The 13,200-nt window shown below is 42.4% G+C and overlaps 1 protein-coding gene across 2 annotated transcripts; it reads left to right on the top strand.

Moving 5' to 3' along the window:
• Positions 1-219: 219 nt before the first annotated feature.
• mppe1 (metallophosphoesterase 1) lies at positions 220-13,124 on the top strand. Of its 2 annotated transcripts, none has more exons than XM_029626229.2 (9): positions 220-1,101; positions 1,854-1,962; positions 2,400-2,503; positions 3,102-3,182; positions 3,349-3,457; positions 3,829-3,909; positions 9,544-9,702; positions 11,125-11,265; positions 12,239-13,124. In XM_029626229.2, exons 1-9 carry the CDS (start codon positions 866-868, stop codon positions 12,419-12,421), a joined length of 1,203 nt encoding a protein of 400 aa, XP_029482089.1. In that variant the 5' UTR covers positions 220-865; the 3' UTR covers positions 12,422-13,124. The 2 variants fall into 2 exon arrangements, with proteins under 2 accessions (XP_029482089.1, XP_029482090.1); XM_029626230.2 differs by having other exon boundaries at positions 224-1,101; positions 9,580-9,702.
• Positions 13,125-13,200: the final 76 nt, after the last annotated feature.

Here is a 13,200-nt window from a genome sequence, read left to right as displayed (position 1 = left end):
CGTTATACTGTTGCCATCAAAACAATGTATCTAGTCACAAGTCAATTAAAATGCACGTGAAAAAGTGACACATACAGTACCAGTCAAGCTTGTATAATTACGAATCTGATCCATCTCTGATGAATATTGTGGTTCGTCCTGCCCAGTAGTTTAACAAGTCAAACGGGGTTGCGTTCAGTACGACAGGACGGTATGCAACGTTGAATTCAACGAAAACGGTAGACCTACTGAATTGAACGACCAGTTGAAAAACGTTGAAATTGTGGTGGATCAGAGTGCAGTTATCATATGGTGTGCTGCACGAGTTTTGCGATTTCAGATGGTCACACCTATGTTTACCAGGCCACACACACACACCAAACGGGCGCAGAAGTATGCTACCCCAAAGGCTTTCGAAGAAAGGTCCGCACCGTTTTTTTGAGGACCGTTTTGTGGAAACGTGTGGTTCAGTGTAAACGTTAACGCGAACTGAACGCACTCCAGCACACACACGCTCTCTCTCTCACATGCTCAAACTGCCATAAACTAGTTTTGAGGACTTTGTAGCCAAATTAATCAATAATTGCAGTCAAATATTGATATATACAAAGTACTTTGCTACCAACAACTATTCAGCCTCCGCATTCTCTTGACTAGACATCCCACGCGAGTCACATTTGGAAGATTGCTGTCGCATGACAATCCTAAAGGACCAAAAACTATTGATACAGACGAATATGCGTATTTTTTTAGGCAGGGCATTGGTCCTCTGTACAATTCTTAAGCCGTTACGTTTATCTAGGGCAAGTTATTTTCAATGATTTAGCAGGATTTAGTTCGCCTTGTCCAGCAGTGACTGGAACAGATTGCTATTTCGTTTTTAGACATGCACGGACTGAGTTGCAAATGTAAATGGGGCCTTACTTTCACTCTGTTCTTATCTGTCATTTGCGTGTTTATCTTCTGTGAATATTTGATATATTACCCTGCAATTTTGCGTTGTTCGTGGCCGAAGTTGAATAGAGACAGCGGCAAGGGAGTCCCCCCGCTTCGCGCTTTGTTTCTGTCGGATACCCACCTCCTTGGCGCAATACAGGGACACTGGTTCGACAAACTGCGAAGGTAGGCTTTAAACTCTTATTCCAATTTCATTGCTTGTGCGTATTTGATAAGTTATCATATGAATAAAAAAGAAATGTTTATTTTTGTGTGTTTTACATCCCTGTAGGACTGTCATTTGTTGAATGTGTGTGCATTTCAAACCTCTCTTTGGTCAAAACTAATTTGCATCTCATATCAGAAAAATACAAAAGTACAAAAAAATAAAATCTGAAAACAATGAACAGAAACAGACAGTACAAGTCCCTCCAAACACGTCCATAAATCATGGAAAGTGGGAGCTTTTTTTTTAGGACAGGAATAGAATTAATCCTCTTAGATGGCTCAAATTAATATCAGATCATATGAAATCACCATGGCACCCAACTTCACCAGCTAGGGCACTAAACCGGATCACATCTTTGACTGCAATGCTTCATGTTCACATGGTTCACAAAATGAGTTCTAGTGGTCAGTCTCAATAGTTTTTTTCATTGGGAGGATGCTACCAGGATTTGTTAAATACATTATATAGCATGATGGACATGAACACTTTCAATCAAAGGGGGTTGTATCTTGGTAGAGTTGGGTAGTCATGACCAACAGATTATTATCAGGGCCAGGAGTATTTTCTTCTGAGGCCTCATCAGGACAACTCTGGACTGTAATAGGCTATCACTATAGTCAGGGCCCAGAGTTTTTCCTTGTGGTCTTTCCACATGGTCAGGAAAACTCCCTGCCCTAATCAAAATGTACTGTACATTCCTCCCTGATAGAGAATGGCAGATGGAGAGAGCTTTCCAGACAGCACTGGGGGTCCTACAGCCAGAGGTGGTCTTCATTTTGGGAGACATATTCGACGAGGGGAAATGGAGCTCCCCAAAGGTTAGTTGATGGACACTGTCGGTTATCAGAAAGGATAGACCACACACACCGCCAACAGCTAGACTACTCAGGATATGTGATAATAACATCATCTGTTGGCACACAAGGGGATGTGTGTGTGCGTGGATTTGAGCATTGGCCGTTCCAATTTCATTTTCCTTGATTTGATTGAGTTGTGACTAACCTCCACCAGTTGTGCTTTAGTAGAAACACAGACAATGAATGGGAGTAGGTGTTTGGGAGTTCATTACATTTATTATGAGGTAATGGTATGATTTAACCTAAATGTAACTGAGAGAGGAATTAAATAACAGTAGTACACATCCTACTGTAACACCCTACTGTGTCGAGTGCTAGGAGGGGTTGAGGCAGATGTTGATACCCCAGCTCAAACTGTTCCTCTGTGACCATCTGAATATGCACCTTGTGTTCTTCAGGACTGGGAGGACGACGTCCGACGCTTTACGCAGATCTTCCGACATCCCAGAGACGTGGAGCTTATAGCCCTCATTGGTAACCATGACATCGGCTTCCATCATGAGTAAGTTAAGTTCAGAAGTCTCACTGTTAAATGGACGCTACCAAGAACATGTGGACAATGTTGTTCTCTCTATTCTCAACTAGTTCTGCTAACAATAGGGAGTTATGTTGTCTGTAGTTGGTGTGCGTTAGTAGGCCCTAGGCCTGTGGTTGTTCTCTCTATTCTCAACTAGTTCCGCTAACAATAGGGAGTTATGTTGTCTGTAGTTGGTGTGCGTTAGTAGGCCCTAGCCCTGTGGTTGTTCTCTCTATTCTCAACTAACAATAGGGAGTTAGTTCCGTTAGTAGGCCCCTAATTCTCAAGTTCCCTAACAATGGGGAGTTATGTTGTCTGTAGTTGGTGTGCGTTAGTAGGCCCTAGGCCTGTGGTTGTTCTCTCTATTCTCAACTAGTTCCGCTAACAATAGGGAGTTATGTTGTCTGTAGTTGGTGTGCGTTAGTAGGCCCTAGGCCTGTGGTTGTTCTCTCTATTCTCAACTAGTTCCGCTAACAATAGGGAGTTATGTTGTCTGTAGTTGGTGTGCGTTAGTAGGCCCTAGCCCTGTGGTTGTGCTCACTTTCTCTTGACATAACATAATTATTTTTAAATCTTTGAACAGAATGAGCTGGTACAAACTTGAACGCTTCGAGAGGGTGTTCAATGTCACCTCTGCCCGGATCGTAACCAACAAGGGAGTCAAGTAGGTCACTTTACTGTAAATAGCGTCATCTAACCTTGTCTCAAAATTATGCATGTAAACAGTTTAACAATGTGTTGTTTGTGGTTAGTCACGTTGATGTGTAGCTTAGCTCCAGTCCTTGTACCATCATTAATGTGTGTGTGTGTGTGTGTGTGTTCCCACAAAGTTTTGTACTGGTGAACAGTATGGCCATGCATGGAGACCGCTGCCCCATCTGCGAGCATGTGGAAAACGAGCTGTACAGCCTCTCTCAGGCTCTCAACTGTTCAGTGCTGGTGATCTTAATCGCAACCATCATCCTCAACGATGACACACACACACACACACACAAACACACAAACAAAATGGGGGTTATTGGGATTTGGAAAGAAGCAAGAGATTTGAGCATTGACAAAAAAATAAGTATTTCTTTCCCGAGTGCAATCAAGAGTCACCATATGGCTTTTGCATGTTACTCAGCGCCAACAATATGTTTTGAGTTTAATCCCAGACTTTATTCAGTAACATCCCCAGAAATGTATTTTTGAAACGTGGTAAGCATTATGTTGTCACGAAAGAGGAAGGATTGTCCCTACACATTGTCAACATTATGTTACTCCCATTGCTAATGTGAAAGTAGATTGTAATGATATTGTGGATTTCACAGAGCCACCGGTCAAGCAGCATGAGAACATACTGTCAGGAGGACATGCAGAAGTTTCCCCGCTCATCACCTATCATCCTGCAGGTACGGTTTAGTGTGTGTGCGCGTGCTTGCGAAGTGACTGAGACTACTTTAGTTAATTATAGGTCATTGCGGTGTCATTGTACACTGAGTGTACAACATATAGGAACACCTTCCTAATATTGAGTTCAATTTGTTGTGGGCATGGACTACAAGGTGTTGAAAGCATCCAACAGGGATGCTGGCCAATGTTGACTCCAATGCTTCCAATAGTTGTGTCAAGTTGGCTGGATGTCCTTAGGGTAGTGGAGCATTCTTGATACACACAAGAAACTGTTGAGGGTTGAAGCGAGCAGTGTTGCAGTTCTTTACACACACAAACGGGTGCGCTTGGCACCTACTACCATACCCCATTCAAAGGCACTGACATCTTTTGTCTTGCCTATTCACCCTCTGAATGGCACACATACACAGTCCATTTATTAATTGTCTCAAGGCTTAAAAAGCCTTGTTTAACCTGTCTCCTCTCCTTCATCTAGGGGCGGCAGGGTAGCCTAGTGGTTAGAGCGTTGGACTAGTAACCAGAAGGTTACAACCGAGCTGACAAGGTACAAATCTGTCGTTCTGCCCCTGAACAGGCAATTAACCCACTGTTCCTAGGCCGTCATTGAAAATAAGAATTTGTTGTTAACTGACTTGCCTAGTTAAATAAAGGTAAAATAAATCTATACTGATTGAAGTAGACTTAACAAGTAAGGGATCATAGCTTTGGTATTTGGTATTTTATTAATATCCTCATTAGCTGTTGCAAAAGCAGCAGCTACTCTTCCTGGGGTCAACACAAAACATGACATAATACAGAACATTAATAGACAAGAACAGCTCAAGGACAGAACTACATACATTTATTTTTAAAGTCACACACAGCCTATATATCAATGCATACACACACTATCTAGGTCAAATAGGGGAGAGGCGTTGTGAGGTGTTGCTTTATCTGTTTTTTTTTAAAACCAGGTTTGCTGTTTATTTGAGCAATATGAGATGGAAGGAAGTTCCATGCAATAAGGACTCTATATAATACTGTGCGCTTTCTTGAATTTGTTCTGGATTTGGGGACTGTGGGGACTGCATGTCTGGTGGGGTGTGTGTGTCAGAGTTATGAGTAAGTTGACTATGCAAACAATTTAGGGATTTTCAACACAATGTTTCTAATAAAAAGGAGTGATGCAGTCAGTCTCTCCTCAACACTTAGCCAAGAGAGACTGGCAGCATAGTATTTATATCAGCCCTCTGATTACAATGAAGAGCAAGACGTGCCGCTCTGTTCTGGTCCAGCTACAGCTTAACTAGGTCTTTCCTTGCAGCACTGGACCACACAATTCAACAATAATCAAGATTGGACAAAACTAGAGCCTGGAGGGCTTGCTTTTTGGAGTGTGGTGTCAAAAAAGCAGAGCATCTCTTGATTACAAACAGACCTGTCCTCATCTTTACAACAATTGAATCTATATGTTTTGACCATGACAGTTTACAATCGAAGGTAACACCAAGTAATTTACTCTCCCCAACTTGTTCAACAGCCACAACATTCATTACCAGATTCAGCTGAGATCTAGAACTTATTGAATGATTTGTACCAAATACAATGCTCTAGTTTTAGAGATGTTCAGGACCAGTTTATTACTGGCCACCCATTCCAAAACAGGTTGCAACTCTTTAAGTGTTTCTGTGACTTCATTAGCTGTGGTTGCTGATGGGTATATGGTTGAATCATCAGCATACATGGACACAAATTCTTTGTTTAATGCCAGTGGCTGGTCATTGGTAAAAATAGAAAAGAGGGCCTAGAGAGCTGCCCTGCGGTACACCACACTTGACATTTTTTACATTAGAGAAGCTTCCATTAAAGAAAACCATTTGAGTTATATTAGATAGACAGCTCTGAATCCAAGATATGGCAGAAGTTGAAAAGCCATAACACATGTTTTTTCAACAACAGGTTATGGTCAATAATATCAAACTGAAATCTAACAGTACAGCTCCCACAATCTTCTTATCAATTTCTTTCAACCAATCATCAGTCATTTGTGTCAGTGCAGTACATGTTGAGTGCCCTTCTCTATAAGCATGCTGAAAGCCTGTTGTGAATTTGTTTACAGAGAAATAGCATTGTATTTGGTCATACACAATTTCTTCCAACAGTTTGCTAAGAGCTGGCAGCAAGCTGATAGGTTGGCTGTTTGAACCAGTAAAGGCAGCTTTACCACTCTTGGGTTGCGAAATGACTTTGCTTCCACCCAGGCCTGAGGACAAAGACTTGCCTCAAGGCTCAGATTAAAGATATGACAGATAGGCGTGGCTACAGAGTCAGCTACCATCCTCAGTAGCTTTCCCTCTAAGTTGTCAATGCCAGGAGATTTGTAATTTATTGATCGAAAACAATTATTTTTCCACCTCTCCCATAATAACTTTACAGAACTTGCAATGCTTTTCTTTCATTATTAGTTTTTTTTAATGCATGAATACGGCTCACTGTTCGTTGTTGGCATTTCCTGCCTAAGTTTGCCCACTTTGCCAATTAAGTAATCATTGAAATAATTGGCAACATCAAGTGATTCGATGAAAGATGGAGTTGAATATGTCTTTCTGCCCATAATTTCATATAAAGTACTCAATTGATCTTAGCTTCATAATGCAGTTTCTTCTTCTTTTTGTTGAGTTTAGTCACATAATTTCTCAATTTGCAGTAAATCAGCCAGTCAGATGTGCAGCCAGACTTATTAGCCACTCCTTTTGCCCCATCTCTTTCAACCATACAGTTTTCCAATTAGTTATCAATCCATGGAGCCTTAACAGTTCTAACAGTCAGTTTCTTAACAGGTGCATGTTTATCAATAATTGGAAGAAGCAATTTCATAAATTCATCAAGTGCAGCGTCTGGATGCTTCTCATTAATCGCATCAGACCAACAAATATTTGGAACATGAGTCACAGAAAAATATTTTGTATGATCTCTTATACACTATTTTAGTTCCAGCTGTTGGAACTTTGGCTTTCCTGGATATAGCCACTATATTGTGATCACTGCATCCAATGGGAACGGATTCAGCTTTAGAACAAAGTTCTACAGAATTAGTAAAAATGTGATTGATACATGTAGATGCTCTTGTTCCTGTAGTGTTTGTAAACACCTTAGTAGGTTGATTAATAATCTGAACAAGATTACAGGCACCGGTTACAGTAAGAAGCTTCCTCTTGAGCGGACAACTTGATGAAAACCAGTTAATATTCAGGTCCCCAAGAAAGTAGACCTCTTTGTTTACATCACATACACTATCAAGCATTTCACACATATTATTTAGTTACTGAATTAATTATCTAAGTGAGTCTCATAAATGGCTAATATATGAATGTTATCTGATGTTAGCAAGTTATTGATTTTATGAACCTTATTTCTAAGGCTACATATATTAATATGGGCTATTTTCAACACTTTCCTGGGTAGCTTAGCACTTAGACATAATACTGAAAAGAGCAAGCAAAGCAAGAGAACAAAATATACATTCAGCAGTCCATTAATCAATTGTTGTGTGTGCTGCAGGGTTGAAGCTACGAACCCATAGGCTTGGCTCTCATCCCCTCCAGGCTTCTGGGAGGGAGGGTGGACAATGCGCCTCTCATAGCAGATGTAAGCAATGTCCCCACACGCTCTGGCAGCTTCTATGGCTGGGATCAGTTCTTTCCTCTTCTGGCGCACAGCTTCAGGATAATCCTCATTGAGGAAGATATATGTTCCTCTCAAGTTCTTGGCTCTTTCCAGAACAGCTACCTTGTCCTTGAACCTCATGAACTTGAACACTATCGGTCAGGGCCTGTCACATGGGCCGGTTGTGGGCTTTCCAGTCCTGTGGGCACGTTCCAACTCAATCTTCCTGTGGTCCATCTTCAATTTCTCAAAGATCATTTCCCTCACTTTGTCTTCAGACTCCATCCATGTCTCATGTGGAGATTCTGCAATTCCATCCACAACCATGTTGTTCCACCTTGACTGTCCCCCGATGTATCTGTCATTGTTATCATGGCCTCACACACAGATCTGATGTCCTCTCTCAATGACTTACAGATTGCTGTCATCTTGCCGTTCTCCTGTTTCAACTCATTGAGCTGACCCTGGGAGAACTGCAAACTGTTCTTCAGGTCCTGGACCTCTCTGGTCAGGTCATCCATTCTTTTATTAGTAGAATCCACCAATATTTGGACAAAACACTTGAAGCTATTTTCTTGTTGTTGTAACAACTGCTTGTAGAACTATTTTTGTTTGTTTAAAAGATCCTTCACGTGTGAGAGAGACACCACTGTCCCGCAAGGTGTGGTCTTTGTCATGGTAGCTAGTAAAGTAGTTTACGTTGTTACTCCTCACAGTTCCAGACAGGGCAGGTCACAGGGAAGATTGAAAACATCTAGACAGCCACAAACCCGGGACAATCTGCGGTCCCAGCCACAATGACTAATCAAGCCCTCAAGAAAACACCGCTACCTTGATATGCAGCTAGCTAGCAGCTAGGCTAGTTGAGGACTTGGATTAGCTAACACAACGTGCCATTGGAACACAGGAGTGATGGTTGCTGATAGTGGGCCTCTACACCTATGTAGATATTACATAAAAAATCAGCCATTTCCAGCTCCAATAGTCATTTACAACATTAACAATGTCTACACTGTATTTCGGATCAATTTGATGTTATTTTAAGTGACAAATTTGCTTTTCTTTCAAAAACAAGGACATTTCTAAGTGACCCCAAACTTTTGAATGGTAGTGTATGTCTAGTATATAATTCTGTGAAGTTATAATAGTCTAAACCTGTTCCAGTTCACATCATCTCATGATGCTCAGCACTTCAAGCCATGCGCCATCAATGTGTACCCCTCTCTCTTGCTCTCTCCCCACTGGTGAAATTTCTCACGCCTGCACTTATCTGACCAATCAAACATGTAAACAACTAGGGTTCCAAAGCAAGCTTCTCTATCCGTGCTAATGAGTCGAGTAAATATAATAATAATTTTTTAAATAGCGATGTTGATTTCACAGGTATTTTTAGTACAAAACATTAATAACACCTGCTCTTTCCATGACATAGACTGACCAGGTGAAAATGATGATCCTTTATTGATGTCACTTGAAGATAGATTTTTTTTTAAAGCCTCTCTCCTGTAACTATTCCCCAGGTTGTTGCTGTAAATAAGAATGTGTTCTCAGTCAACTAACCTGGTAAAATAATAGTTCAAATAAATTTGAGACATGGATTGTGTATGTGTGCCATCCCGAGGGTGAATGAGCAGGACAAAAGATTTAAGTGCCTTTTGAATGGGGTATGGTAGTAGGTGCCAGCCACACCGGTTAGTGTCAAGAACAGCAATGCTGCTGGGTTTCACGCTCAACAGTTTCATGTGTGTATCAAGAATGGTCCACCACCCACAGGACATCCAGCCAACTTGATACAACTGTGGGAAGCATTGGCATCAACATGAGCCAGCATCCCCGTGGAACGCTTTCAACACCATGTACAGTCCATGCCCTGATGAATAGAAGCTGTTCTGGGGGGGAGGATGGGGTTATTGGTTAGTTGCAAATGAAATCCATATTGTGTGTAGCCTACCTATTATACAAAAACACCTAGCATTGTTCACTTACAGTGTGTTGTGTACTGTGTATTGACCTTCTGTCGGAAGCACTACCCTTTGTACCGACCTAACGATGCAGAGTGCACTGGGCAGGACGCCGCCTCTCCTGAAGAGCGACACCAGGTGTTCCATGAGCGCTATGACGTGCTATCCCAGGAGGCTTCTCAAAGGGTGAGCTTACACACACACTCAGTCATATAACTAACACCTGGGGTGCATCTCATTGTCTAAAGTGGCATCCTCTCCTTGCTTGCACCTGTTTTATTTTATTCAGATCGTGCAGATGAAGGAAAGGAGACAAGGAGAGGAAGCCACTTTAGACTATTGAGATACAGCCCTAGGGCTCATTCTGAAGAGTGCATCTTTCTGACTGAAAACTATAACAAATGTTGGGTCTTCTTCAGCCTTGTTCACACTGCATGCCTTAATGCTCATTTCAGTTTATTTTGGACAACTAACTGTACAAACAGCAAGTTACAAGTGACCAAATGGTGTGTGTTCAGACAGCAGTCATGTGATGACAAGGCTACAATAGTTGTCATAGTAACGAGGGGGGTGAGTGCAGTGGTCTAGACTGATTGGTGGTGGTACTTGTGCTTCCTATTACTCAGTTCTGTAGCAAGCTAAGGTGACAATAATGCCTGTCATGGACATTTCCCAGTTGTTTTGAATGTTCAAAATCATAGTGGTAAGAACACTTTTAAAGCCTCAAAGGATAAGATGATCCAACTTTCAAAACAAGTTATTTTTGGCTAGCTACAGCAGTCCACTAGCCAGCCAGCCACAGCAGTCCACTAGCCAGCCAGCCACAGCAGTCCACTAGCTAGCCAGCCACAGCAGTCCACTAGCTAGCCAGCCACAGCAGTCCACTAGCTAGCCAGTCAAAGCAGTCCACTAGCCAACCAGCCACAGCAGTCCACTAGCTAGCCAGTCACAGCAGTCCACTAGCTAGCCAGTCACAGCAGTCCACTAGCTAGCCAGTCACAGCAGTCCACTAGCTAGCCAGTCACAGCAGTCCACTAGCTAGCCAGTCAAAGCAGTCCACTAGCCAACCAGCCACAGCAGTCCACTAGCTAGCCAGTCACAGCAGTCCACTAGCTAGCCAGTCACAGCAGTCCACTAGCTAGCCAGTCACAGCAGTCCACTAGCTAGCCAGTCACAGCAGTCCACTAGCTAGCTGGCTAGGTAGCTTTCTAGCACATTCACTCATTTGTTTTTAAACAAGCTAGTTGGCTATCACGTCAACAGTTGACTACAGGTTCAATTTAAAAAACAACAACATTAAAAACAGAGTAGCTAGCAAGCAACAAGATACCAACTAAACAGTCTAAAACCACTCGATGACAAATAAATCAGATTTGACCGTTCAGACACAAGTCGCATGGCCAGGAATCAAATGTGTATATGACTTCAAACCACTTAGGACGCTGTGGCTAGAAATATCTGATTCCATGTGTTTTTTTGGCTGTTCATACCGCAGGAAAAATAAATAAATAAATACGATTTGAGTCAGTTCAAACGGCCAATGTGAACACGGCTTTAGAGGCATGTGATTACAGAAATATGATGGATTCTTTTGGTCCCACTTTGCAGTTACTTTGGTGGTTCCAGCCCCGTCTTATCCTGAGTGGCCACACCCACAGTGCCTGTAAGGTGGTCCATGACAACAAGCATCCAGAGATCAGCGTTCCTTCCTTCAGCTGGAGAAACCGCAACAACCCCAGCTTCATCCTGGTAACTAATTAACTACACTGAATGAAAATATAAACACAACATGTAAAGTCCCATGTTTCATAAGCTGAAATAAAACATCTCAGAAATTGTCCATATGCACACAAAAAAAAACATATTTCTCTCAAATTTTGTGAACATCCCTATTAGTGAGCATTTATCCTAATCGGTGGGGGTATAGGCAGGCATAACCTACAGACAATGAACACAATTGCATTTTATCAATGGATATTTGAATACACAGATACGTGACGAGAACCTGATGCCTGTTGTCGTGCCATTCATCCACCGCCATCATTGTTCTTTTTTTTAAACCTTTATTTAACTAGGCAAGTCAGTTAAGAACAAATTCTTATTTACAATGACGGCCTAGGAACAGTGGGTTAACTGCCTGTTCAGGGGCAGAATGACAGATTTTTACCTTGTCAGCTCGGGGATTCGATCCACCAACCTTTAGGTTACTGGCCCAACACTCCAACCACTAGGCTACCTGCTGCCCCCATGTCACAAGGATCTGTACACAATTCCTGGAAGCTGAAAATGTCCCAATTCTTCCATGGCCTGCATATTCACCAGGCATGCCGCCCATTGAGCAAGTTTGGGATGCTCTGGATTGACGTGTACAACAGCGCGTTCCAGTTCCCACCAATATCCAGCAACTTCGCACAGCCATTGTAGAGTGGGAAAAAAATTCAGTCAACAATCAACAGCCTGATCAACTCTATGCAAAGGAATGTGTCGTGCTGCATGAGGCAAATGGTGGTCACACCAGATACTGACCGGTTTTCTGATCCACACCCCTAGCTTTTTGTTTAAGTGATCAGATGCCTCTCTGTATTCCCCAGTCACATTTTCTCATATGAACTGTAACTCTTCTTTGAAATTGTTGCATGTTACATTTATATTTTTGTTCAGTCTCAGGGTTGGGGTCAATTCCATTTTAAATTCAAGTTTACCTCTCTCCCGCTCTCTCCAGGGCACCTTCTCTCCCACGGACTTCCAGTTGGCCAAGTGCTTCCTGCCAGAGGAGAGCAGCGTGGTGGCCATCTACTGTTCCACAGCCATGGTCGTCTTCCTCCTGCTCTTGGCCCACCTACATCTCACCAAGACCTCCATGCTCCTGGCCACCAATCTAATGGGCAAGCACAAGGGCTTCTGACAGTTTCCCCTAGATCGTACCGTTTGCTTGGCGGGCCGCTTTAAAAAAAAAGTCCCCTGAAGTAAAGTGTGACTGAAACCAATAGAGGGTGAAATGTTCTAGGTGAATGGCAAGAGATAGGCCCTATGATTACCTGTCAAAGTAACTGTATGAGGACATCTGTGTGACCTGTCACCTTTGATGCCCTCAGGCCCCATGTTCCAAAGACTCCTGTGTAGACACTCCTGACATAGAACCCAACATCACCTTTTACAGGGAGGGCCTGGGTCCTGACATAGAACCCAAAAGCACCTTTTACAGGTAGGGCCTGGGTCCTGACATAGAACCCAACAGCACCTTTTACAGGGAAGGCCTGGGTCACTCTGGGATAGTTTTTACTGATCAATTACGTGCCCTGAGATTTTATCCCTCGTTTCCCTTTTTAAATGATTGGCAACTTGAATGTTTTTCTATTTGATCTCTGATCTACTGGTGAATAAGCTATGGCAGGGCCATCTTTGAGCTTTTTAAACATGACCTGGACAAAAACAGTCAAGGGAAGATGGTGACACTGGGTTTCTTGTAACTGTAATTTATGCATATACAAAGTGTACATAATCTGTCATATTTTCCCGCATATTCAGTTTAGACCCCCCCCCCCCCAAAAAAAGTATTCTGATGTGTCTCTTTATTAAAATAAAAATATTTTTCCGTATTCCATAAAGGCCTGACACAAACGTATCACTCCTGCCTCCTCGCTCTCAGAATAGACTTGTACATTGAAAGCTGTTCGGTGTAAA

The sequence above is a fragment of the Oncorhynchus nerka genome, linkage group LG22, assembly GCF_034236695.1.
Source record: "Oncorhynchus nerka isolate Pitt River linkage group LG22, Oner_Uvic_2.0, whole genome shotgun sequence".
In the NCBI taxonomy this organism is placed as follows: domain Eukaryota; kingdom Metazoa; phylum Chordata; class Actinopteri; order Salmoniformes; family Salmonidae; genus Oncorhynchus; species Oncorhynchus nerka.
This window is presented reverse-complemented; position numbering and strand designations above follow the sequence as displayed.

Bases quoted from the DNA above. Each gene is read 5' to 3' on its own strand.
- mppe1 (XM_029626229.2), top strand. From the start codon at position 866: ATGCACGGACTGAGTTGCAAATGTAAATGGGGCCTTACTTTCACTCTG. The intron at 1,102-1,853 runs GTAGGCTTTAAA...CCTCCCTGATAG, and splicing joins TGGTTCGACAAACTGCGAAG to AGAATGGCAGATGGAGAGAG. The intron at 1,963-2,399 runs GTTAGTTGATGG...TGTGTTCTTCAG, and splicing joins GGAAATGGAGCTCCCCAAAG to GACTGGGAGGACGACGTCCG.